Here is a 26628-nt window from a genome sequence, read left to right on the forward strand (position 1 = left end):
TGGAGAATTCAGGGTGGGCAAAAGAAAGTCCTTTTTCACACAAGAGTTAAACTTCCAGAGGCAATGATGGCCAACAGCTTATGAGAGTCTTTGAAAGAGGATTCAATAAATCAATGGAGGGGGATAAGGCTATGTTCTCACTCCACTGGTGGAGACAGTAAATGCCTCTGGATACCAGTTGCTAGAAGGGGAGAACGCTGTTGTTGTACTCATGTCCTGCATGTGGGTTTCCCTTGGCAACATACAGTAGACCTCCCCGCTCCAGGAAAGACACCCCCTTGCGCCCCTTCCCCATACTTTGAATGGATGGTGTGCCTGCAGGAAAGCGGGCGTGTTTTGCATGCCTTCCCATTGCTATGCAACCATCCTTGCTTCTTGAAATTAAGAGCCCCCATGCTGTTATGCTAGGACCTTGCGCCTTTTGCTGCAGCTCTGCAGGCGGAGTGGAAAAGTCCAGAATGTGGACAGGGATTGAGCACAAAATTTGGTTTGCTTGGAATCTCGGCTTGCTTGCTTGCTTGCTTGTCCGTTTGTTTGAAGGGCAAGTTTCTAGCCCTCATGCCTGAAAGGAAAGCATGCGGGAAATGCTTGATGAAATCCCAGACACCAAAGGGGTGGTGGAATTAGATGTTTCATGCCTGCAAGAAGCGTCTGTGTCATTTTGCTCATTTTGCAAAGCAGATTCAAGATGCAGAGGTCATGCATGCTGCAGAATTTTGATTCCCAGGGTGCATGGATCCCTAATGACTTTGTTTTCAGGGTGGTGAAGCCCTCCTGGCCCGGCATGTGGTGCTTCAAACTGCTTGCTCTTTTCACCCTGGGGGAGGCCCCTCTCTGGGTGCTGGAGGTGTTTCCTCCCCCTTCCTTGCTGCCTCCTTTGCCCTTCCTCCTCTTCCTGATGGTGAGAGTTCTGCACAAACGTGTGTCTTCCTCCCCCATCTTGTTCCTGCTGCTGCCGCCACCCACGGCTTTTTGCTCTGATGCCTTCAGGATGGGACCTTCTTTGTGGAGTATGTCCGGAGCCCACGCACAGCATCTGCCTTCCACACGCAGGTCAGTTTCCTGACAGGCCCCTGCTGTCCCTTGGCGCAGCTGGTCTTTTTAGCGGAGCCCCATTATCTCTCCCTCTGCTACCACTTCTGTTCTGCTCTTCCTGGGTGCTTATGGAACTCCCTCCCACTGGAGGCAGTGATGCTGGGATTGCTTTAAAAGAGGGTCAGGCAAAACAACAGAGGAGAATAAGGATATGAGTGGCCACCAGCCATGACAGCTCTGCTCTGCTTCCACAGTCAGAAGTAGCAATGCTCCTGAATGCCAGTTTCTGCAAACCACAGAAAGGGAGACTCGTCTTGCACTCATCCCCTGCTTGCGGGTTTCCCAGAAGGGGCAACTGGTTGGCCTCCTTGAGGAACTGGAGGCTGGACTAGATGGGCCAGTAGACTGATGTCCTCTCTCCTTTTGGGCCCTGAGGGTTCTGCATCCCAGGAGGCTCACACCGTCTTCTGCGGCCAGGCAATACCTTTTTCCCCCGGTGCGTGACCTGCTTCTAATGGTTTTGAGAGGCAGAGGATGCTGGAATTGCAGGAGGTGGAGGGAGGGAGGACGAAAGTGCCATTGGGAACATGCAGTACCGGTTAATATATAATGAGAGCTGTTCGTTCCTCTTCAGAGAAGGCTGGAGGGGATCCAGGGCGAGGCTGGCTCTGCAATTCCAAGCAGAGCATCTGTTCCTCCTGGCTGCTGAGACAGTGTCATGTAGGTGGTGAGGGGGGAGGGTGTGAGGGTGTGAATGCGGGGCAGCGGGGAGGTGTCACATAAGCTGGGCCTGCAGGAAGCCATCCGTCCCCAGGCGGGGAGGGGGCTGCAATGACGCTATTCGTGCCTCTTCCCCCCCCCTCCCTTTTTAATCGTTTTTTGTTGCCTTCTTGCAAAGTGAAATAAGAGTCAATAGAACTTAAATAACTGCTTAAATAACCTGAAGAGGGTTTCTTGTGTTCAGAAAGATAATGAAGGTTGCAAATCACCCGACTGTGGTGTGAATTGAAACGCCTCTGGGAAAACAAAAAAACAGATTGTCTCTCAACTCGGAAACCTGATTTAGAGATGGTGGTGGAGGGTTTTGAAAGCGGCTGAGATTTTATTCGTTTGTCGCCTTCATCTCCCACCTTTTTCTCCAAGGAGCTCAAGGTCACGTACATGGTTCCCCCTTTCCTCATTGAATTCCCACAACAACCCTGTGAGGTAGGTCAGGCAGGGACAGACCTGAGGCCAGGCCTAGTGACCTTTGTCGTCGAGTGGGAAATTGAGCCCTAGTCTCCCAGGTCCAAGTCGGATGCTCTACCACTGAACCACGCCTTCAAAGGAATTAGGAGGACGGTATCCGTTAACGATTGCTTATGAAATTAGATGGAAGTTTTGCTCAGCGTCGGAACAGATTCATAGATGCTCAAGACAATCATTAATTTTAAGACCTTAATTTGGACTGCGATGGCTCCCTCTCTTTCCTTAGCCCTGCTGCCGACTGAGGCCTTCAGTGCATCATTTGTGCGCATGCATCCCAGTGCCTCATCTACCAAAGCTTTGACATACTGTGTTGTTAGCAGCAGATGGGATCCGTTTTGGGGGCAGCTGGCCTCATTTTGACGCGGAGGCTTTTGAGGCTCTCATTCCTTCCAGAAGGTTCTTTGTTGTTCATTCCACCGCAACTCCCAAGCCTTCCCTTGGATTGTCCCACTTTCCAGTCCTTGGGCAGGGGGGAAACGTTCTGTGTCATCACACAAGCTGCAAGCCTGACTGGTCGGAGGGGAGGAGGAGGAGAACGTCTCAGCTCCTCTCCCTTTCCCCGAAAACTCAAATTTTATGTTATTGCATTTCAAACCACCTTTTTTTCCTCCTAAGGAGCTCCAGGTGACGTACATGGTTGCTCACCTCCTCATTTAACCCCCTCCCCCAAACAGCCCTGTGAGATCCTGTATTTTTCGTTCTATAAGACGCACTTTCCCCCTCCTGAAACGTAAGGGGAAATGTGTGTGTGCCTTATAGAGCGAATGCAGGCTGCGCAGCTATCCCAGAAGCCAGAAGAGCAAGAGGGATCACTGCGCAGCGATCCCTCTTCGTCTTCTAGCTTCAGGGATAGCCATGCAAAGCCTCTTGAGCGCAACTGGAGCGCTCCTCCCTCTTCGCTCAAGAGGCTTTGCGTTGCTTTCTTTTTTCTTGTTTTCCTCCTCTAAAAACTAGGTTCGTCTTATGGTCGGGTGCGTCTTGTGCAGCGAAAAATACAGTAGCTTGAGCTACGAGGCAATGATTGGCCCATCCAAGGTCACACGCCTAGTGAGCTTCATAGTCAAGTGGGGATTTGAACCCTGGTCTCCCACATCCTAGTTCCAACATACTAACTACTACACTGCATTGGCTCTCTTGAGGGCTTATCTTAAACAGAAGAGGCAACTCGCACAATTTCGTAATCCAGGGTTCTGGTTTTTTCAGTAAGGTTGTGAAACGCACAACACTTCCCATGAGCTGAGAGGAAGCAGTAATTGTCCCAAGAAAGGAGCAGAACTGGAGGCAGCAGTGCTTTCTGGAGACCAGTTGCTGGACACCTCGGGAGGGGGGAGGGCTCTGGTGCCTGGGTCCTGCTTCCAGATTTCCATCCCCACAGACATCTGGTTGGCCCCTGTGAGAACAGGGTGCTGGACAAGATGGTCTGTTGGCTTCATTCAGCCGGGCTCTTCTTAATGTTCTTCTGTGGACCCTGAACTCCGCTGCCAGATAGGTTGGCTTCTCATCACCTCGCGACAGGATTCCTCTCCAGGGAATGAGGAAGGGGCCACAGAGCGGCCATTCCTAGCACCCTTAGCAAACCACAGTTCCCGGGATTCTTTGGGGGCAGCCATGTGCTTTTGATGATGGTCTGGGGAATTGCGCTTGTGGTGCTGCGCTCTACAAAATACCACAGCGTGGTGTCTCCAAAATGGGCATTTCCCAGCACTCTGAAATGCCTTCCTTCTACCATAGGCAAAGCATCATGTATAGGTTGCTTCAGGTGTCTTCTAAAGTCTAATCTTCCTGCCCAGGTTTTCCCTGATCCAGAAGACTGGAACCTGAAATTACTGAATGTCTGTTTCTATAATACTGTTTTCATGTTTTGTATCTCTGAGGTTATTAAAAAACAACAACTTTTATTGGGTTTTTATGTCGTATTTATATATGGCTTTTCAATATCAGTTGGTTTAGATTAATGCTGCTAAATTAAATAAATGAATTGTGCCCACAGAGGAGTTGCCTTTCTTTCCCTCCTCAGGTCTCCATTGATCAGACAGCCCCTGTCACTCTTGAAGGCATTGCGCTGAGCAACGCAAGCCAGTCCACAGACAGGAGCATCAGCCAAGCCTTTGCCAGCTCCCAGAACTTAGGAGACCAGGGATCTGCAACATCTGGTTCCGTCGAGAACAGGTGAGCCGGTTGCCACAGGTAAAAAGCCTTGTTGTGGGCCTGTCTGGTCTGTATACCTACGAAATTGCCTTTCCCCATACATTCCCACTCAGCCACTCTGATCAGCGGAACTGTGCCACATAACAACTGTTCCTCATTTGTAAGAAATAGATTTATTTTTTTTAGTGTGGCAGCACCTAGACTTTGGAACTCCCTGCCACTTGAGATCAGGCAGAAACCTTCGCTATATTCTTTTTGGCACCTCTTAAATACATTTTTTGCTTAGACAAGCCTATCCAGATGTTTAGAGAGTCGGTGCAAGTTTTAATCTGTTTTTTATTGTTATTTTAACTTTTTGAATGTTTTAAATTGTGGTTCTTTTTCTGATTGATAATTTGATCGTCTTTTTTGTAAACTGCTTTGAGAGGTTTAAAAACAAACAAATCAAGCAGTGTATAAATTTTATGAAATAAATGTAATAAAATAAATCTCCCGGGCTGTCCCGGACTTGAGATGACACAGCTATATTGTCTAGAGTTAACTCTTTGTAAAATCTGTACGGGCAGCAGAGCGACTGTACCTGAATTACAGAAGCTGGTAGATGTTTAGGCTCCTGCTTTCCGAAAGCCCTGGCATGGTCTTGAAAGGAGAATAGACTTTTGATAATGGAGAGAGACTTAAGGAAAGAGACAAAGGTAGAGAAAATCAAGTCCTGCTTCGTGCAGCAGATAGCTAGTTAAACTATGGGACAGAAGGCAGTGAAGTCCACAAACCTAGACTGGGTTTTAAAGCGGATTGCACAAATTCGTGGAGGAGAGGCTTACTGATGACTACTAGCTATGATGGCTGTGCTGTGCCTCCATGTTTGTGAGGAGGGGAGGACGGACTCCCCACTCCACCCCCGCTTGGCCTGATCCAGCAGGTTTTTCTTACGTTCGAAGCAGCTGGAGGGCCTTAAGTAGTTAGGGAAGGCTGCCTGAAATGAGCCAAATTGAGCTGGTGGTTAAATATATTTATATAGTGTGTGTTTTTTAACTTTGCAGCTCTCAGCCATCCTCAGCAACCTCCCTGACCTCATCCTCTACTTTGATAGAGATCCTTGAAGCCATGAAGCACCCCACGTAAGGGCAACCCCTCTCTCTCTCTCTCTCTCTCTCTCTCTCTCTCTCGCCTCTTAGGCAGTCAACATGAAGCCATCCCGTGCAGAGTCAGGTCATGGGTCCATCTAGCTCAGTATTGTCCACACTGGCTGGCAGAGACTCCAGGGTTTCAGTTGGGGGGGGGGTTGTCTCTCCCAGTTCTACCTAGATGCTGTCAGAACTTTAACCTGGCGATCTTGCAAAGCAGATGCTATGGCCCTGCCCCTAAAAATAAGGTTTCTAGTCCTCATGCTTCTGAATAAAGGGCCGGTGTAACTGGGAAGCAGCCTCAAACAGAGTGTCGCAGGAGCGTGCCAGTCAGTAATAAAGAGTTGGAGTTAACTTGTTATTACCAAAAGCACGAATTCCACAGACTTGGTTGAGTATCAGGCCTAGTGAACAGAGCAGCTCATTCCTGCTGGTCTTACTCCATGAAATTCAGTTGCCAAGACTGAAAGTCCCTGCCTTCTCCCAGCCCATCTAAGTCCCCTCCTCTCCAGGGCTTTTCCCAAGCAATTGGAGACTGTGCCTGCATGCATTCAACCAACCTCCTCTCTGCCCTTTTAGTGCCTCTCCTGGTTCTGGGAGACAAGGCGGGAAGAGAGTTTGTTGCAACAGGAGGGGGAGACACTCGTGACTCTTCGCCAGCCTGACTCAGCTTTGCCTCTTGGCCCCCCCCCCCTCTTTCCAGCCTCCTCTTCTGCCTCTGATTCTGGACTGCTCTCTGTCACAGACTCCTCCAGCTCACTAAGCTCTGACACCTTTTCCCAGTCTGCTCCCTTGGACCACTCATCATTGCCCCACCACCACTCCCCAAGCTCTGAGCATTCTTCCCTCGGTGGCTCCCCACCTGGTGCCTCTCACCCCTCCTCTGCAGCCATCTGGTTCATGACACCAAGCTAGACCATTGTTTCAGCTTGTTCAGTGTTCGTCTACATGGACGGGCCGTGGCTCTCTGGATAGGAGTCTTTCTCCCAGCCTTACCTAGCAATGCCATTAGGGATTGAACTTGTGCATGCAAAGCAGATGGTCTGCCACTGAACTGTAGCCTTCCCCAGCCCAGATAGTCTTAGTATCCTTCTCCAGAAGAGCAGACCACAAGTGGATACACCTGCATGTCAAGGGCTGGCAAGGGGAACAATATTAACCCTGCCTGTGTTAACATTCTGTCCCTTCTCCCGCTGGGCTTCAGCACAGGGATCCAGCTGCTGTCAGAACAGAAGGGGCTCTCCCCGACCTGCTTCATCAGCGCGGAGGTGGTCCACTGGCTGGTGAACATGGTGGAAGGGGTGCAGACCCAGGCCATGGCCATTGACATCATGCAGGTGAGAAGAGCGCGCACACATGCCTGTGTGGCTTGCTACCCTGAATCAGCTGCAATTGAGACCTTTGCTTTACCAGGATGCTAACGGGCATGAAAAGTGCCTGCCTTGGGCAGTAGGAAAGGCAAAAGACTTCAGCGATGGGCAGAGGGGTCCCAGGCAGTGTTCAAGAGCAGAAGGCGGAGGCCCACCCCCCGCCATATTTTCAGCTCTTCACTTCACCCCATAGTGCTGAATGTGTGCATAAACACCCACCCAAGTCATAGGGGGGTGGAATACAAGGTGCAGTTGAGAGGACCCCTACTGGGATGGTGGGTGAGCCTGCCCCCCAGGCCCTGGAGACGACGTGCCCTCCTGTCAGCCCTGGAGACCCTAACCCGGCTTCTGTCTGCAGAAAATGCTGGACGAGCAGCTCATCACCCATGCCTCAGGAGAGGCCCTTCGCACCTTCATCTATGGGTTTTACTTCTACAAGATCATGGAAGACAAGGAGCAGGAGCGAGGTCAGGCTATGTGTGGCGAAAGGCAACTTGCACCCCTTGTGGAGGCTTGGGTGGGTGTTTGGGGGGGGCCTTCCTCAGGGATGCTGGCCTTGCAATGGTAGCTCTGGGCATCCTGCAAAGCTGACGCAACACGCCATTTCACAGGGATCTCTCCTCCTTTTCTTCTCTTCTTCAGTGGGAATCCAGCAGCCAGCCATGTGGCACACGGCCGCCAAGGACGACTTTTCTGCCTTCCAACGGAAGTGGTTTGAGGTGGCCTTTGTGGCTGAGGAGCTCCTCCACTCTGAGATCCCGGCTTTCCTTCTGCCTTGGCTACCCAGCCGCCCGGCCTCCTACGCCAGCAGGCACAGCTCCTTCAGCCGCAGCTTTGGAGGACGGAGCCAGGCAGCTGCGCTGTTAGGTGAGATAGTGGCTGCAGGTGGCCAGGGGAGAGTTGAGCCCTTGGGGCTGTCAGAAACGCCACAGAGTTCATGATGTGTGCATAAGAGGAAGAGAGGGTTTAAACCAGGCACTGTCAAGCAGGCACCTTCCAGATCCTGGTTGGGGGCAGTAGCCCAGAACATCTCAAGGGCAGCAGGATCATTGTAGGGCTGGGTAATCTAAATCTAATTGCAATACAGTGGTACCTTGGGTTAAGAATTTAATTCCTTCTGCAGGTCTGTTCTTAACCTGAAACTGTTCTTTACCTGAGGTACCACTTTAGCTAATGGAGCCTCCCGCTGCCGCCATGAGATTTCTGTTCTCATCCTGAAGCAAAGTTCTTAACCCGAGGTACTATTTCTGGGTTAGCGGAGTCTGTAACCTGAAGCATCCGTAACCCGAGGTACCACTGTATACTGCTTCAAGAAGTTTCCAGAGTGGGGCTGAGAAGCTGGAAGTTTAGATGGTCAAATATATCCTGTGGCCTCACTTTTCAAGACCACCAGCAAATAGAGATAAGAATTAATCTCTGATTCGGGCAGAACATGAAATGTGGCTTAACCGAACTGTTCATCTTGCCGCCATATAATATTGGGTGTAGTCCATCTCCAATGTTCTGATTTCCCCCCCCCCCCCAATAAAAATTGCATTAAAAGGAGGGGGGTAGAAATGTAGGGTTGGAATGGTACCGACAAGGGTGCTTTGGCTGCAATGAGGAATTACAGCTAAAAAATCGCTGACAGATGGCCATCCAACCGCCATCTAAAAACCCCCAGCGAAGGAGAGCCTACCTTGTTCTGAGGGGTCCAGTCCACTGTTGGAAAAGGCTGGTTAAAACAGCTGCCCCTAAAACCAGCAACCCCTGCTGAGCATACATAGGAAGCTGCCTTATGTACTGAATCAGGCCCATTGCTGAGACCCTTCTGTATTGTTTACTCAGAGATAAGTCCTGTTGAGCAAAGGTCCCTTGTGCCTTTCATTAGAAGCTTCCTCCTTGTAGTTCCCCCATTCTTAATGGCTTCCTGCTGTTCTGGTTCCCTGACCCACGGCAGCTGCCACAGTGCCCGAACAGCGGACGGTGACGCTGGACGTGGACATCAACAACCGCACGGACCGCCTGGAGTGGTGCAGCTGCTACTACCACGGCAATTTCTCCCTCAACGCCGCCTTCGAGATCAAGCTGCACTGGATGGCTGTGACGGCGGCCGTTCTCTTTGAGATGGTGAGAGGGGTTGGGTAGGACTGTTCCTTGCTGAGAACTGGCAATGGAGAGTCGAAGGGTGGGCCTGTTTCTTTGGTGCGAGGAAATAACAGCACTTCTGTAGTTACGCCTAGAATTGTGGAGTTATCTAGGTTTCCGTTGTCCTGCTGAAGAATTTGGTCGTAAACCACAAGTTTGTGGTGTTGCTGTGCCCTCATATAGGCCCTGGCCAGTGGCCCCTCTAGGCCAGGGGTCTGCAACCCGCGGCTCTGGAGCCACATGTGGCTCTTTTACACCTTTGCCGCGGCTCCGGGGCGGATACTAGCGAGGGGAGGAGGCGCATTGTGCGCCCCGACACTCCCCACTGTGGTGGGCACTGTACTGGCTGTGACGTCGCATGGGGGCGGTGCGTGCGTTAGTCACGCACTGTCCCGACGTCACCTTCCCGCCCGCTGTCAGATCAGAGGGCAGCAGCGCGCATGTAGGTCTACGACTGCGAGGAGGAAGATCTTGTATATATAGCATTAAGGTAAGAAACAATATATGCAGTGTTATATTTGTTTTAAATGTCGCAATGGTTTTGCGGCTCCCAGGTTTTTTTCCTTCGGAAACGGGTCCAAGTGGCTCTTTTTGTCTTAAAGGTTGCAGACCCCTGCTCTAGGCCTTTCTACCTCTCCCCCCCTCTCTCTTTTCCTCAGTGTGGCTCTGCTCCTTCTCCTCCCAGGTCCAAGGTTGGCATCGCAAAGCCACTTCCTGCGGGTTTCTGCTGGTCCCTGTCCTCGAAGGCCCGTTTGCGCTGCCCAGTTACTTGTACGGAGACCCCCTTCGAGCCCAGCTCTTTATCCCTCTCAACATTAGCTGCCTGGTGAAGGAGGGCACCGAGCACCTCTTTGATGGTAAGGAAGAGAGGGAGGCAGTGGCACCTTGGTGACTCAGGTGAGAGTGGAGGGTCTGCCCTGTCCCCCCGGCACAAAGCCCAGCAGTGTCGCTCTTGGCTCTGCTTGGGTCCTGTGGAATCTGAAGTTGGGTGCATGGGATATTTCAGTCTTGTGGAGCACTCTACCGATAGAGATTCAGCGGGTGCCTTCTGTTCCAGCTTTGAAATGCCTGCTGAAAACTCTTCTATTCTGCCAGGCCAATGCTGACAATTAAGAGTGCACACTTCTGCAATGGTTAATTGATGTCTGTTTTAACTTTTTCATGTCTGGTTTTATGCTTTTATTGCTGTAAACTGCTTTGATTTATTTTGTTGACCAGCAGTATACAATTTTATTTTATTTTACAAATAAATCATAATAATTAAATTTGGAAAGGTGTTGTTTGCACCTGCTGGTGACAGGAGGAGAGTCCCTTTGCTCAGTTTCAAAACTCTGCTCACTGTGGCGCTTGGATTTGGGCAAGGAGGTAGTCAGTGCTCGTGCATTCCTCATTTTCAGTCTCTCCCTCCTTCCTGCCCTGTCTCAGATTGGCATGGGCGACACTCACTTAAATTATTGTGTGTGTCCTAATTTTCCCAAAATTTCCCTGATAAGTCACTCATAGATTTGTATAGGCTTCTCCTCCTTCTGGATCCTCCTCCAGTTTTAGTTCCTGCCTTTACCAAAAGTTGATGGGTTTCCTCCTCCTCCTCCTCCTCCTCCTCCTCCTCCTCCTCCTCCTCCTCGTCATCTGGTGTATACTCTGCGGGAGCATTTTGGAGGTGCTGTATTTTTCCCTCCTGGTTTAAAAATCTGAGCCCCTGTCCCTCTTGCACCCAGGACACAGCTCTCTGGCATGTAGGATCAGAGAGGATGATCTGCCTCTTGCTCACCTGACTAGAAGGAAGCCTAGGGCAGCAACTCATACAGAGGTGCAGCAGGTGCACTCCTCTGAGGGCGGATCATTCTACTGCATCTGGTGTGACTGATGCCATTTCAGTGGAGACAGAATCTCCTTTTGGACTACACCTCCCATCAATCCCCAGAATCATAATGCTGGCTGGGGGTGATGGCAGTAGTCCAAAACTTCTAGAGAACAGGAGGTTGGTGAAGACTGGAATTTGGCAGCTTTCAACACTCTTAAGGGGAGGCGGGGCGCTGTAGTCTCCCAAGAGCCACAAATGGATTTCTTGTTCTAGCAATGACTGTGTTAAAGCAGGGTCCACCTCGCCATTTGAGACTTCATGATGAATGTCCTGCCAGGTGGTCGCGTCCCTCATTCCACCACCCCCGCCTGCCTCCCCCTCCCCACACCCAATATGGAATGATCCAGACTTCTGCTGTGCAATTGCTTCCACTGTTACCATAGTTACCTCCCTCCCACCCCAAAATATTTCAGACTTAAGGTGCTTTCTGGGAACATGAAAGGAAGGGAACAGCCGGTGGCTTTTCCCTGTCCGGTGATGAGCCAAAAGGCAGGAGGGGCTTCCTCATCGCAAACAAGAGGCAAAGATCCCCCAAAAGGGGAGTGCCCAGTTACGAAAGCTAATCGCTTCATTTGTCTCTCTCCAACCTGAGTCTTGCCAGGTCTTGGAACTAGAACCTCTAAATATGGCATAGTGGACCAGTGGAGGTTCCATCCTTTTCCGCCCTTCACCCAGTATTAATACTGTCTCCCCTGAGACCAGCAGCAACTCTGGCAGAGAAGGAGAGAGGTCTTTCCTACCCATCCCTGCTGCTTTCTGACATGAGTTCCAGCACTAAGCTATGGCCCTCCCACATGCATGTGTTTTAAGGAAGGAGGGCTGGTGTAACAACCTGGCCCTCCTCCCTACACATCCAGACGTCTTTAGGTGCAATCTGATCCTATCCTGCTAGCAGGGTTGGAAAGTCACCCAATTGTTCTCTTCCAGGCTTTGAGCCAGAGACCTACTGGGACCGCATGCATCTCCTTCAGGAGGTGATCGCACACAGGTAAGCCTAGAAGAGGGCAGGCTGAGGAGCGTCTGTTTAACCCTTGAGCCACAAGAAGGGCAGTCACTTGTTGGGGGGGGGGGGAGAGTGATCAGGGATGGGGAAATGAGATCAATAAGGTTTTCTGCAGGAGTCTTGGCTTTTATACAACCTTCTGCAAACAAGCTGCCAGGTTCCTGCTCATGTTCAGAATGCAGTCATTCCTCTTGTCACTTAGGAGCATAGGAACAAGCTGCCTTACTCTTTGTTAGACCACTGTGTCTACCTAATTCATTACACTGACTGTCAGGAATTCTCTAGGGTTTCAGGCAAGGGGGTCTCACCTGGGGATGCCAAGGGGAAAACCCAGGACCTTCTGCAGACAAAGCAAATGCTCTCTACCCCTTGCCCTATCATAGGAAGCTGCCTTGTCCTCCATTGTCCCATCTAGCGAAGCAGTGCTCCCACTGAGTGGCAGGACTGGCTCTCCAGGGTTTTAGGAAAGGAGTCATTCCCCAGCCCTACCTGACGATGCTGCTGGGGAATGAGTTTGGGACCCTTCTGCAGGAAAAGGTACAGCCCTTCCGCGATTCCTTGCTAATTTCCTTCTGCAACGTTTTCTTCTCTCTAGGTTTGGGTTTGTGCAAGATAAATATTCTGCCTCTGCATTCAACTTCCCTTCAGAGAACAAACCCCAGTACATTCATGTCACAGGTGAATACACTTTTTTTTCTTCTCCTTCTGGGATTGTGACCCTCAAGACACAAAGCGTCCTGTGAGCAGCTGGCCTTGTATAAAACCACCAGAACACCCAGCAGAGAAATATGCTGAATGAGGAGATGAGTCAGCAAAAGGCCCCTAGCAAGCGATAACTGCTTTATCATTGAAGGCAAAGCTTTGCAGCAGAGTAGTGGGCTAGGTCAGGGGTGGGCACAGTGCTTTTTTAAAAGGAGGTACTCAAGGGTACGCAGTACCAGCACCTCTCTTTTTTTTTGTTTAAAAGTGTGACACTTACAGTAACAACTTCATGGTGAGTATCGGCACCTATTTTTCTAGGAAAAAAGCACTTGGAGGGCAGAAAGGAGACTGGCCAAGGGGAGGGGGTGCCAATCTGATTTGCAAGAGACTAGCAAGGGGTGCAGTTTCTCATACCCAGTTTCTGAAATAAAGAACGTTTCAAAGTAGCCAGGATTGGACTTCTGACATCAATTCAATCCTGGTTCTGAAAACCAGTTCCAAGGCTCAGAATGTGCTCAGAGGAACCCTTTTCTTCCATTCTAACTGTGTCTTTTGCTCTTGGCTCCAGTTGGTCAGGGACTGGTTGGTAAGTATGCTGTAGAGGAATCCCATAACACCCAAGTGCCTCAGCCAATTGAGTCCCCTACAGCCCGCCTACCAACCAGTCACCAAAGAGAGAAAATTGAGTAAGTTGCTAGAGAGGACCCTGGAAGGCAGCTGGCAGGGGCTCTGTCCTTCTCCAGAGGGGAGTGAGCTTAGGGCGAGGTTTGCCTTGCCCTGGGGGCCCCACCCACCAGCTTTCTTTCATCCAATGGCACAAGCTCTTTCTCAAAGTTCTGGCGACATGCTTGTGTCGCTGCATCTGATTTGCTCCTCAGCTGGAAGGGCCTATTGCAGTGGGGGAGGGAAAAGCAGCCTCGGCCATGTATATCTGAAGGAGTGTCTCTACCACCGTCATTCAGCCCAGACAGAATTCCAGCACCGTGGGCCTTCTTGCAGTTCCCTCACTGCAAGAAGTGAAGTTGCAGGGAACCAGGCAGAGGGCCTTATTAGTGGTGGCGCCCATCCTGTGGAACGCCCTCCCATCAGGTGTCAAGGAAATAAGTAACTATATAACCTTTAGAAGACAACCCTGTATAGGGTAGGCAGCCCAGTATAGGGAAGTTGTTTAATGTTTAACGTTTTATTATGTTTTTATATGTGTTGGAAGCCACTCAGAGTGGCTGGGGCCACCCACTCAGATGGGTGGGGTACAAATCATCATCATCATCAAAGCAAGAAATATTATTAGAGTTCAAGGGTAGCCCAGTGAGGGGTGTGGCTCGGGGGGAGTTCAGAGTGCCTGATAGTGAGGCCTAAAGTTTTTGACTACCTTTCTGACTTTAGTAATAAAAAATAAAAAAATGCGATCACCAACCCTCCCTCTTTGAGCAAACTTGTGGCAATAAGGTTGATTGAGAAGAGATGTTTTGCAAGAGCTGTACTGCTAGCTCATGCTGGAGCTGTTTGCAAAAACCTCAGCAAAGCAGGTTTTACAAAGGAGACAAGCTCTCATTTTAAGAACAGAAGTAGCAGACTTGCTAACTCTGCTCTAAGTTGACCAGGGTCCCAGTATGCATCACACACTGACATGTATCCCTCACTAACCTAACTGCAATATGAGATTGTTGCTGCTTTTTTAAAAAAAATGTGCTCCTCTCGATTCAGGGACAGTGTTCCTTCAGCTGCCATACTCCAAGCGGAAGTTTTCTGGGCAGCAGCGACGGCGGCGCAACTCCACCAGCTCCACCAACCAGAATGTCTTCTGTGAGGAACGCATCGGCTATAACTGGGCCTACAACACCATGCTGACCAAAACGTGGCGGTCCAGCGCCACAGGGGATGAGAAGTTTGCTGACCGGCTGCTGAAGGACTTCACCGACTTCTGCTGGAACAAGGACAACCGGCTGGTTTCCTTCTGGACAGGCTGTCTGGAGAAGATGCACGCCAGCGCCCCTTGAAGAATCCCCACAAGCCACAGAAGTCAAATGTAGCTGCAGTTAGCTGTCCTGGAAGAGTGGGTGCAAAGAGCATCTTGAGAAATCCTGGGCAGGCTCCTGGGAGCAAGGTCTCAGGATGCCACAAATGGGCACTTTTCACGGGTGCGAATGGATAAGTCTTACTATGGGAAAATGACTTCCTGCCCGAATGGAGGACAGCCTGATGGACATCAGACAGCAGTGGAAGAAGAGCAGAAGCTTTTTCAGAAAAACGAGCAAAAACTTTTTCATCTTCTGAAAATGCTCATTGGGAGTTTTTTGTGCATATGTAAAATGTTGTACAATATTTATGGAATAAAAACACACTGTTCTCCTCCCATTGCCGGAGTGGTGTATTCATTGGCTCTCGCTGCTTGCATGTGGTTGCTGGCAGGCAGCAAAACAGAGCGGCAGATGGTTGGATACAGTGACTAGATGATACAGTAGAAGCAGGAAAAGCACATTAAAGGGGAGTGGAAATAGCACCTCTTTAGGAACCTGGGTTTTACTGTTGCCTGGCGTGCAAACTCCTCACTTATCTATCTGACGTCATTCATTGGCTAAAAACTGACTCAGGAGCAGCCAGGTTTGTTCATTTCACAGAAATTGCTTAGATGATTACCTACATTTTTTGCTTCATAACTGTTTATCTAGCAGAGCTAGAGACTCTTTTCTTTTTTAAAAATGAGGGCTGGCCAACCCCATTCCAGAGGGGAGGCGAGGACCAGTGGAGAGAAATCAAAGCATTGGGCCTGGGCTAAAAATAATACAGTGGTAAAGGTAAAGGGACCCCTGACATTAGGTCCAGTCGTGACCGACTCTGGGGTTGCGGCGCTCATCTCGTTTTATTGGCCAAGGGAGCCGGCGTACAGCTTCCAGGTCATGTGGCCAGCATGACAAAGCTGCTTCTGGCGAACCAGAGCAGTGCACGGAAACATCGTTTACCTTCCCGCCAGAGCGGTACCTATTTATCTACTTGCACTTTGACGTGCTTTTGAACTGCTAGGTTGGCAGGAGCAGGGACCGAGCAACGGGAGCTCACCCCGTCACCGGGATTCGAACCGCCGGCCTTCTGATCGGCAAGTCCTAGGCTCTGTGGTTTAACCCACAGTGCCACCCGCGTCCCTTACAATACAGTGGTACCTCGGGTTAAGTACTTAATTCGTTCTGGAGGTCTGTTCTTAACCTGAAACTGTTCTTAACCTGAAGCACCACTTTAGCTAATGGGGCCTCCTGCCGCCGCCGCACCGCTGGAGCACAATTTCTGTTCTCATCCTGAAGCAAAGTTCTTAACCTGAAGCACTATTTCTGGGTTAGCAGAGTCTGTAACCTGAAGCGTATGTAACCTGAAGCGTATGTAACCCGAGGTACCACTATAATAGAAAATATCTAAGGATAAGAGCTATTTGACAATGGAGAAGCCTGTCTCAGAAGGTGATGGATGGGTTATTCCTTAGCTGGTGGAGGCATTTAAGTAGAGGCTGGTTGGCCGTTTGTCATTGTTGCTATGGCCGGATCCTGCATTATAAGACCCTACACTGAGCAAAAAAATGGATTGGGGACCTCTCCAACATGGTTCCATGAAGCTAGATAAGCAAAACTGGAGGAGAGAGAGCTCATCTCATCTTTCTGCATCAGTGCATGTCCAAAAATTGAGTAGATCCATTTCCTCACATTCCCAAAACTACCTGGGACTGTCAGCAATTATGCATGAGTGATGATGGAGCTGCATTCTCACATCACTGAGCCCAATCCTGGCCTGACTTGCGTTACTCAGCGCTTTCCTTCAAAGTGGGTGGTGTTGCCATGCTGGGATGTGTGGCTGGCTTCCAAGAAGCTTCTGCTCGGAAAGGTGTGTGCAGAGAGACTGAATTTCTCTTTCTCTTATTTATTGCTTTTAATAAATCCCTTTTGCAGGGTGGGGAGTCGGTTCACTTTCTAATGAGGTTGAAGGTTTGGAGGGCAGAGCCTTTCTGCAGGTTCCCTCTCCACAGACAAAGTCTTTTCAAAACCACAAAAAGTGCTCCAGCCCCCATGTAGCTTTCAAAATGCAACCTGGCGGCTCACAGAGATGTGGTTTGCTCTCCAGTTGATGATGATGTGATAGGAATTTTATGGTCTTAGATATATGGCAATGTCCATAACTGCACGTACATAGATCAGCACAGGAAGGCCAACCTGGAACCATTTTGATTCCTAAACCGAGCAAATGTTTTCTCTGCAAGGTCAAACTGGAAAAGCCTCCCCATTGTCTTGTCCTTCACAAATCCTATCTTAAGGGTATGTCTCTCTTTGAATAGGGTGTGAGCCTGTGACATGGCCAGGAACTAAGTATTTATCACTACAAAAGAATGGCCAGGCTACCAAGGAAATCCAATCAAGTATCCTGCCAGACAGGAGATAAACAACAAGAGAAAAACAACATTCAGATGTATCTGAGGGGTGGTCTTAGGTTACACCCCTTCTGTGATGTATGCATAATGTTTCTGGGGGTGGTCTTGATCTACAGGGTGGCAATTTCAAAAGTCTTTATAAGGCTTTGCACACCATTTTTCTGGGTCCTCCTCTCCTGTGTGTGAGGGGAGCACCCTGTTGCAACAGATCAATAAAGATCAAGCTTACTAGCTGCTTTGCTTCTCAATATTCTCTGGTGGCCTCTGTTATTTTCTCCTACCAATAGGGAACCTATGTAAGGACTCTATATGGGCTCTTGGATACCCCATAAGGGAAAAGGGCCATTTTTTTGTTTACAACAATGATTACATTTAGAGCACACCTTTTTCTCCAAGCAGCTCAGGCTGGTAGACATGGTTCTCCAACTTCCCATTTTATCTTCACAACAACCCTGGGAGGTAAGCTAGGCTAAGAGTGAGTGTTTGGCCCAAGATCAAACACTGAGCTACATGGCTGAGTGGGGATTCGAACCCGTCTCCCAGTTCATAGGCCACCAACTAGCTCTGTCTAGTTGACATCTGCTTTATATACCATTTGACTGCAGAAAACCATAAAGTGGTACCATGCACACACAGGAAACACTGGGCTGCATGCGATGTGTTGGCAATGGGGCTCCCCACTCACTTATTATATATATTATTATATATTGCTCTCATGCATTTATGAGCTTTTTGCAGTGGGTGGGAGTCAGATAAATAACTTCATTGTTGTGGCTTAAGTGGGGCAGTCCACTGATCATGGGGATACACAATAGAGGGAATCCCCATTTATTTTGGGGCTCAAGAAGTATATAAGCAGCTGCAGTAGGAGGAGAGGAAAGAGCAAGAATAACAGCTGTGAGTGGAGAAGGCCTTTTTCCCAACCCTTTGAAACACCTGGGAAACTCCACAAACTGGGTGCAACTGAATGTGACACAGCTGTGGGCCGCCTGAGAAAAAAAACCATCCACCTGGGCGGGGTGGGGGGTGGGCTACCTATAAAATGGTGAGTCTTGCATGAGAGTCACTAGATGTTGGCTTTTTCCAGGCACAGCAACTCTCGTGGAGCTTCTGTAGGTGAGTTGAGAATTTTCTGGACCCTGTGTGAGATCCCAGAGGCTGAGTGGGTGGGGTGTATCAGAAGGAAAATGGATATTGTCTCATATGCATTAGTAACTTTGTACTGCGTCTGAAGAAGTGGGCATGCACACGAAAGCTTATACCCAGAACAAACTTAGGTGCTACTGGATAATTTTCTAATTTATTTATTCCGACTGCGTCAGACCCACACGGCTACCTACCTGAATTTGTACTGCGTGTAACTGTATTTTTGCAATGTTTTTGTTTAAGCCGTCTGTTGTCGCTTCATTATTATTTTTTGTGCACCGCTTAGAGATATTTTAAAAAGATATTACAGAAACGGAAAAAAAGCAATCGGCACAGATTTTTGGAGCTGAGACCTTTGTAGCAAATAAAGAACTGAGAACAAATCAGCACCTTTAGGACCTTCTGCTGCCCCCTAAGCTGTACCCCTAGGAGAACCCCCCACCTCAAAGCCCCCGCCCCTGGCCTTGCCACGTGCGCTCCGACACCCCCCCACACACCTTTGCAATTGCAAACGGGCTGAGCCACCCCACCCACGTGCTCGGGTCCTGCCTTGGGGCGGGGCTGATCCTGCATCTTTCTTGGCGTGTGCGGGGGAGTGAGGCCGGTGCGCCCCAGGGCGCCTTCCTGTTGGGGGGGGGGGGCGGGAGGCTGCTACTAATAAGAGAAACGGGTGCCGCTGGTGAGTTGCCCAGGAACGGGTCGAGTTATTTGTGTTTGCTGAATTTACACCCCACCCTTTACCTCTAAGGGGCCCGGAGTGGCACACCTGAGTCTCTCAGTCCTCGGTTCATCATCACCACAAGAGTAAACTTTCCGAGAGGTCATGATTGAGGTGTGATTTTAAATGAAAACCTCATTTCCCCCCCAATTCGGAGCCTGCAATTTGCAGAGAGGAGCTGGCTAGAGACCCCAGACTCTAGTCTAGAAAATCCTTTTAGCCACGGTAATGGTCAGTAACTTTTCCTCCAGGGAGTTGTCTAATTTCTCACACCTGAGAAAGTTTTGTCTCTCCGCCCCCTTATTTCCTGATTGTGCTTGTATAAAACAAATCTTCTTGGTGCTGTTCCTTCCTACCAAATAATTTGTCAGAAGCTGAGATTTGAACCCAAGGCCAGAATTCTATTACTCGCTGGTGCCTGTGCTTTTGTTCCTGTCTGCCCTTCCTAGTATCGATATAAAATAAAAAGGGACCCAAACAAACCACATTTTAAAAACAGTAGTTTCAAGGGCCACGCTTTGTTCAGATAATTCTGTTGGCAACTTCCGTCTTCAGAGCCACAGTCTAATTTACTAGATAGTCCATTTTAGTTAAAATGGTTAGAAAAAACCTAGAAGTTCAAGCATGGTGTGAAGAAAGCAAATAGAAATAAGCTTTTCTCCCAGTGCAAGAACTTAGAATCATCTCTTTTGCACACATAACCAGAGAGAGAATGAGAAGCAGTTATGGCACTAGGACCTGGGAGACATGGGTTCAGATCCCCACTCCGCCATGAAACTCGCTGGTTAACCTTGGGGCAGTCATTCTCAGCCTGAGGTACCTACCTCACAGGGTTGTTGCAGAGATTAATGGTTCCTTGTTCCCCACAGAAGAGGCCACGCGTGGACCAAAAAGGTGAAGTGGTTCACAGCCCTGCTGAAGAGGAGCCATGAAGCAGGAAAGCTTTTCAAGCTCTCCAGCAATCCCCTTGGGGCCTGGCAAGACTGGCAGGTACTGGGGGGGGGTCCCTCCTCACATCATCTACATCCCGGCGAGAATCAGCTTTTAATGTTTAATAGGTTATTGTATTTTAGCGTTCTGATGGAAGCCGGCCAGAGTGGCTGGGGAAACCCAGCCAGATGGGTGGGGTGTAAATAATAAATTATTATTATTATTATTATTATTATTATTATTATTATTATTATGCCAACTTCTGGAGGCAGGAATATGACTCAACTTTTTTTTTTGCAGAGAATACAGCTGGGGAACTGGGAATTACCTAGTCTAGGCCAAAGAGAGGGTGCACCCCTAAGCTTCTGAGAATGTTTTGTTTTGTTTTTTTACTTTTTAAAAAAATCATTAAGTGGTATATAAATCTTACAAACTGGTTTACAAAGAGAATAAGACACTAAATTTATCAGTAAAAGCAACTCTTTAAAAGCAACATTCAAAAGATGTGCTGTTGAGGTGTCTTTATATACAGTACTGTGTTTTTTGGTTCATATACAACCTTACAGATATTTTATATGGAAGTGTGGTTTATAAGTATTCAGACAACCAGATCGCTGTGTGTGTGTGTGTGTGTGTGTGTGTATTTCTTCAATGCAGGTTGTGCCACGATGCCTCCAGGTGCGTCAGATCAGAGACAGTCAGTGAGCAGGACTTGGAGAAAGATGGCCTGGTGCTTAGATACAAGGAGTGATGGTGGCCCTGGTCAACTCGCCTTTCCTGCAGCAGGTAATGAGAAAGGAGCCTGATGGAAGAATGTGGGATTCCTCATGGAGCAGCTGCAGATTTGTGAACCTGTAGCCTCAGAGGAGCAACTGTGTCAGGTTCCTGCCCTGCACCATTGAGGCAGTGGCACCACCTGAAGCCATACTGATTGGACTTCAGCACCAGGAAACGGAGGGTGCTTCCAAACAGGTGCTTATTATGGATGGGTGTTCCTCACACACGCACATTTTTCACACGACGTAAGCAACTTGTATTACACCCTCCCCCCAAAATAATAATCCAGATTTACCCTTTCCAGGGAAAATCCAAACAGTTAACAAAACCTGTTGACTAGTCATCCAATCATAGAATTATAGAGTTGGAAGGGACTCCCAAAGATCCTCTAGTCCAACCCCTTACAATGAACCACAGCTAATATTTCTCCCTCCCCTCCTTAGCTCTTCTATCCCTGTGCTTGGCCATCCTCGATGCTGCCCCTCTCCTGCTCAGAGAATAGCCCTGCCTTGGCACAACAGCAGGTAAGGACTAGTTTCTTCTTCTTATTTGCATTGACGTCCTCCTTTTTTTGCCAAAGAGCACAAGGTGATGTACATCGTTCTCCCATTTTATCCCCACAACAACCCTGTGAGGTAGGTTAGGCTAAGAGAGGCATTGACTGGCCCCATGATATGGTAGGTGTTTTAACTTCTAGAATGGCGGGGGTGGAGGGGAGGCTTTTCAGCCCAAGGGCCACATTCCTCTTAGGGTAACTTTCTGGGGGCCAAATGTAGGGGGAGGAAAGAATGCAAACGTTACTTTTCTACTAGTTTAGACACAGGCACACCTTTCTCCAGCTTTGGATCCCGAGATTTGCAGGTGAAGGGGGCTGGGCAAATGTAACAAAAAATAAAATCCAGGCACGCCAGAGTCCACTGTCGCCTCCCAGCCAGACAAAAGCACTCAAGGGAGATTGGACTTGGGATCTAGCACCTGGGTCTGGTTGGCAGTTTGTGGGGTCCTAGCAAAAAAACCACACATCCCAAAGTTGATCCAACAAGCCTGAATCCTGCCCCGCCCAGCTGGACTGGCGCAACTCATTTTCTGCAGTGTGTTGGGTGGGCGGAAGGAGGCTTGCGCCACTCAGCCGGGTGGTGGGGGTGCTGCTCCTTCTCGAAAGGGCTCTCTGTCCGTGTTTTACCTGACGGCACTCTTCTTCTTCGTCTTGGAATGTGGCCCTCTCAGCGGCCATTAGCAGAGCAGGAATGCTTTTAAGGACATCAATAATGAATGTGCTACCTCTGTGTACTCTGAGCTGCTGCTGCTTTAGTGTGGCTCTGGCATCTTTTTGCCACGCTGGCTGGTGGAAAACTAGGAAAGTTGGCTGCGCTGGGTAGCTTAGGGCAGTTGCCTCCCACGCTGGGGGCTCGCAGGAAGGGCCACTCCCTATGTCTGGATCATGAAGAACAGGCAGGTAGGTAGGTGGCAAGGGAGCCCGCCGTCAGTGCCACGTTTCCTTGGGGTAACAGCAGCACCGAGGATTGGCCCAGGTGAATCTGGTGGATCACACAGATCCAGCCCCTCCAGGGGTTCAGAGCCTGCCAACTTCACAAGGCGGTTGCCATCTTGCAAAGTGGCCTGTAAGTCAAGCAATGAGGGGTGGCATTTATCGAGTTTTAAAAGAACAACGCTTGAGGCTGTTGTGAGTGCTAAGCTATGGGCCCGCTGTACAATCTCGTGGGGACGAGTTATCTGTGGAAGGGATGCCCCTAAGATAAGATGGGAAATGAGAAGGGGGAGCAGATTGTCGTTTACACTCTGGAATTTGGTCCTCTTAACATGCTTGCATACTTACCTTCCCCATTTTCTCATCCATTTTCTCTAGGAATTGAAAAGAAAAGGGCGGCGATGGAGGGGAGATCTTGCTTTTTAATAAGCCTTCCACTGATCCCTTCCTGCCTCCCCTTGTGCTGGATCCAGAACGTACTATGTCCTGCAGTTGCAAAGACCCACATTCTCCATCCGTTGCATCTGTGGAAAACAGTGCCAGGGAACTCTTTTCAGGTGGTTCATAGTCTAAACAGAACCACTTTCGACATTGGGGTCTGCTAAGGACTCCAAGATTTCTTGTAACTATTTTGCAAAGCTTGTTTGCAGAGGAAGGCTTCAATCGTTTGATAAGCTGTCAAGTTTCAGCTCTCATTGATGGGAATCTGCTCAGCTGCCTTCAGAGGTTCCACCTTGACAGAGGAGTGTTCCAAGCCTAACACGAGGAGAACAAGACCAACATAAATGGCTTTCCTTAAAGAATATTGGGAACTGTAGGTTCCCTATTTTAGCTGTGTGGGTAAACTACAGTTCCCAGGATTCCCCGGGGGAAATAATGTGATTTCAGTGTATGGTGTGCCCAGCAGCTAGCACGCCCCAAGCCACTCTGCTCTCTTTCCTGTTGTGGAACTACTTCTGTGAGCTGAAATAATGGAAATGGTGTCTCTTTGGAGGCAAGAGAGGGGGAGGGGCATTTGCCACATGCCAGAGACCATAGAAATGTAAGATTGCTATATGGCCTTTGCAGTAATTTTATCAAATTGTTTACTTTTTAAGCAGGATTCCAGATCACAAGGTCCATTGAAGGTTTTATTTGCTTAACTCAAATGTGAGGCCCTCCAGATGTTCTGGGCTACATCTCCGATCATCCTGGATTGCTGGCCTTGCTGGTTTGGGCTGATGGGACACCAACATCTGGAGGGCCAGCAGTTTCATCCTAACTGTTTCTCTTTTAATCTTATTTTTCGTAATTTTCAGTTATATACATTTCAATAGTTTTACAGTCATTTAATTGTTTCAAGACTCGACTTCCTTCCTCGTCTTTTTGTGGTCCCTCCGGTAATTTTCACCATCTTAAATGTTTCTCAATGGGATATTTGCCTCCTGCATGGACCTTCTGTTATAAAGGAATAATTACGAATAAAATTTATTTGAAAATGGCTGCCTCTCTTTGCATAGGTGGTATTGTGGTTGCTGTGGTTGGTTGGGATCTGAGCCTGGGTGTCTTTTGCACCAAGCGCTGGATTTTTTTGCCCTTTCCCTTCCCTTAATTTTTTAAAACTTTGCTAGGACTAGGCTTGGATGCCTTGTAAAATATATTGCTGATGAGACACACACACCTTAATTTGCCCAGAGATGCCTACACATAGAAATTAGTCAATGCAAATTTTTATGCGAAGGTTTTTTTTAAATTGCCATCCTTTCAAACCTATAATTGGAGACACAGAAAGACTTCATGCAAATTGTCTTAAGGACATATGTAGCAGCGAAAACATGAATGGAACAGTATTCAACCTGCTTTGAAAAAAATTTAGGGGGTGCCATTTTAATGGAAACCTAATTTTCATTCCCCCAAAACAGAGGTCCTTTGAAATTTGTACTCTGGATTTAGGTCTCCAACAACAGTGTGTATGAAAGGTATATGTTAGAGGAAATGACATACAAAAAATGCATTTTATTTCAGATTATTTGCAACAACAGCAAAAGTGTATAGTATTAGGCAACATGCCCCCTGAAATGCTGACAAATTTTTGTGAGGACTTGAAAATGGTAATTGCAAACTATTTTGCAGTGTATTTCTCCAAAACAGTGTACACTGTATGCATACAGGCAATAATGCATGCCTGTATGCAATTCTCCTAATACAGTGGTACCTCGGATTACAGACGCTTCAGGTTAGAGATGCTTCAAGTTACAGACTTTGCTAACCCAGAAATAGTGCTTCAGGTTAAGAACTTTGCTTCAGGATAAGAATAGAAATCGTGCTCTGGCGGCGCAGCAGCAGCAGGAGGCCCTATTAGCTAAAGTGGTGCTTCAGGTTAAGAACAGTTTCAGGTTAAGAACGGACCTCCGGAACGAATTACCGTAAGTACTTAACCTGAGGTACCACTGTATATGAATTGTTTTAGTGGAATTTGAGGATTTGAACAAAAATTGTAAACTGATGTAGAGGGTTGGGAAAATGGGAAACAGAGGGTTGTTGTTTAGTTGTTTCCGACTCTTCGTGACCCCATGGACCAGAGCACGCCAGGTACCTCTGTCCTCCACTACCTCCCGCAGTTTGGTCAAACTCATGCTGGTAACCTCGAAAACACTATCCAACCATCTCGTCCTCTGTCGCCCCCTTCTCCTTGTGCCCTCCATCTTTCCCAGCATCAGTGTCTTCTCCAGGGAGTCTTCTCTTCTCATGAGGTGGCCAAAGTACTGGAGCCTCAGCTTCACGATCTGTCCTTCCAGTGAGCACTCAGGGCTGATTTCCTTAGAAACAGAGGGAAAACCCCCCAAAAGGGGCTGATTCCTCTCCTTCCTCCTTAAACCACCATCTTCTAGCAAAAAAAGAACTGGGGGCGGAGGACAGCCCTTCCCAGAGACAACCCCTACAATGACGATATATAAGAACGTGCAGACTTGGTCCCACCAGAGAGCTGATGTTGCACACATAGTCCTGGTCTTGCTCTGTGCGGATAGGCTGGTCTGCCTCCTTTGCCTTTAGCAACCGGAGACAAATATATCCATCTTCTCCCTTCCTCCTGAACCATGGCAACAGATGGGGGTGACTCTTCTCCTGGCTCAGGCTGCAGCCCCGACGTCTGAGTGCCAGGGAGAAGGAGGAAAGGGCACTTAGAGACAAGCTGTGCATTAATAAGTCATGCTTTCCCGGCAAATGAAAGGAGAAAAAAATCAAGTGTGCAAGCCAGGCGGAGGCGAGTTGGAGGCTCGGAAGTCACTTCACTCAGGATCATGGGGGAGCATTGAGCCCAGGGCCAATATCTGTCTCCCAACCTGCTGCCCTTAATGTCTGAAACACCCCTTCATTTTTCCTCATGTCCTCAAGACGTTTGCTGGGGCAGGTGGGCGTCCTAGTTCAAAATAGCTGGAAGGCAAAGCTTGTGGCGCTGTGGGTTAAACCACAGAGCCTAGGACTTGCCGATCAGAAGGTCGGCGGTTCGAATCCCCGCAACAGGGTGACTCGGTCCCTGCTCCTGCCAACCTAGCAGTTCGAAAGCACCTCAAAGTGCAAGCAGATAAATAGGTACCACTCCGGCAGGAAGTTAAATGGCATTTCCATGCGCTGCTCTGGTTCGCCAGAAGCGGCTTAGTCATGCTGCCACATGACCCAGAAGCTGTACGCCGGCTCCCTCGGCCAATAAAGCGAGATGAGCACCACAACCCCACAGTCAATCATGACTGGACCTAATGGTCAGGGGTCCCTTTACCTTTAAATCTTGATTACCCTCTGAAAGGCTCTTGCCACCTTTGCAAGGAAGGGCTTCTCTCTGCAGAAGAGAACAGACAATGAGTCCTGTGAAAGGCACTCCCGAAAAAGCCCACCTCCCTGCAAACTTAGAAGAGAACATTTCAAGTCTTACGCTTCTTTCAGCGAGCTCTTCCCGCCCCAATTTCACACTCGCAACAACAACCCTGCGAGGTAGGTCAGGCTGAGCCCACTGAGCATCACGGCCGAGGGAGAGATTTTTTGGGGGGAGGTGTCAGGGAGGTCAGTCTCTAGATCTACCAACCCTCCTCGTGGGACGCCTCCCTCCTCCTCCGCCCTGCCTCCCTCCGCAATGCCCGCCCACCCCTTTTGCAATGCAGCACGGCTACCGCGCATGCTCCGGCCTCCCTCTCCCCGCCCCGCGCACTCCCGCGTCCAGCGCCGCGGAGCTATTTATAGCCGATGACGTCAGCTAGAAATAGAACGCCGGGGCCAGCCGCGGCTCACGCGCGTGACTGATGGGCTGACGCACGGGCACGCGCCCTCCGCAACCCCTCCCTTCCCTTGCGGTCTTCTTGGCTCCGCCCACTTTGCCCGCTTTTTTTACTATAAGGGGAATGCCTCGTCAAGCGTGCGCATGCGCAGCTTTTTTTTTAAAAAAAAAAAATATAATATCGCAGCAAGGAATCCAACTTGCCCTCCTTTCCCTTTAGCGGTGGCGCTTTACTCTCTGGCGCATGCGCAGAGTGTCATGCAGTGAGCGTGTGTATGTATGTA

General features: G+C 49.1%; 1 protein-coding gene and 1 long non-coding RNA gene across 7 annotated transcripts in view; both read left to right on the plus strand.

Annotated features, from left to right (window-relative positions):
• Positions 1–14982, plus strand: part of DEPDC5 (DEP domain containing 5, GATOR1 subcomplex subunit) — a 52357-nt gene extending 37375 nt beyond the window's left edge. For 4 of the 6 annotated variants that reach the window (XM_028710046.2, XM_028710048.2, XM_028710047.2 and 1 more), the window contains exons 33-43: positions 991–1053; positions 4301–4452; positions 5475–5552; positions 6763–6895; positions 7287–7395; positions 7571–7795; positions 8868–9037; positions 9741–9912; positions 11847–11907; positions 12518–12600; positions 14332–14982. In XM_028710046.2, the coding sequence (XP_028565879.2) occupies positions 991–1053; positions 4301–4452; positions 5475–5552; positions 6763–6895; positions 7287–7395; positions 7571–7795; positions 8868–9037; positions 9741–9912; positions 11847–11907; positions 12518–12600; positions 14332–14624 (1539 nt within the window). In that variant the 3' untranslated portion in view covers positions 14625–14982. The remainder of the gene's footprint in view (positions 1–990; positions 1054–4300; positions 4453–5474; positions 5553–6762; positions 6896–7286; positions 7396–7570; positions 7796–8867; positions 9038–9740; positions 9913–11846; positions 11908–12517; positions 12601–14331) is intronic. The other 2 variants (XM_077920044.1, XM_077920045.1) reach the window with 1 other exon arrangement.
• Positions 14983–18726: 3744 nt separating this feature from the next.
• On the plus strand, positions 18727–23575 carry LOC114586458 (uncharacterized). Its single transcript, XR_003704124.2, has 4 exons — positions 18727–18860; positions 19769–19889; positions 21050–21130; positions 22474–23575. It is a non-coding gene; the product is annotated as an uncharacterized LOC114586458 (long non-coding RNA).
• Positions 23576–26628: the final 3053 nt, after the last annotated feature.

The sequence above is a fragment of the Podarcis muralis genome, chromosome 16 (assembly GCF_964188315.1).
Source record: "Podarcis muralis chromosome 16, rPodMur119.hap1.1, whole genome shotgun sequence".
In the NCBI taxonomy this organism is placed as follows: domain Eukaryota; kingdom Metazoa; phylum Chordata; class Lepidosauria; order Squamata; family Lacertidae; genus Podarcis; species Podarcis muralis.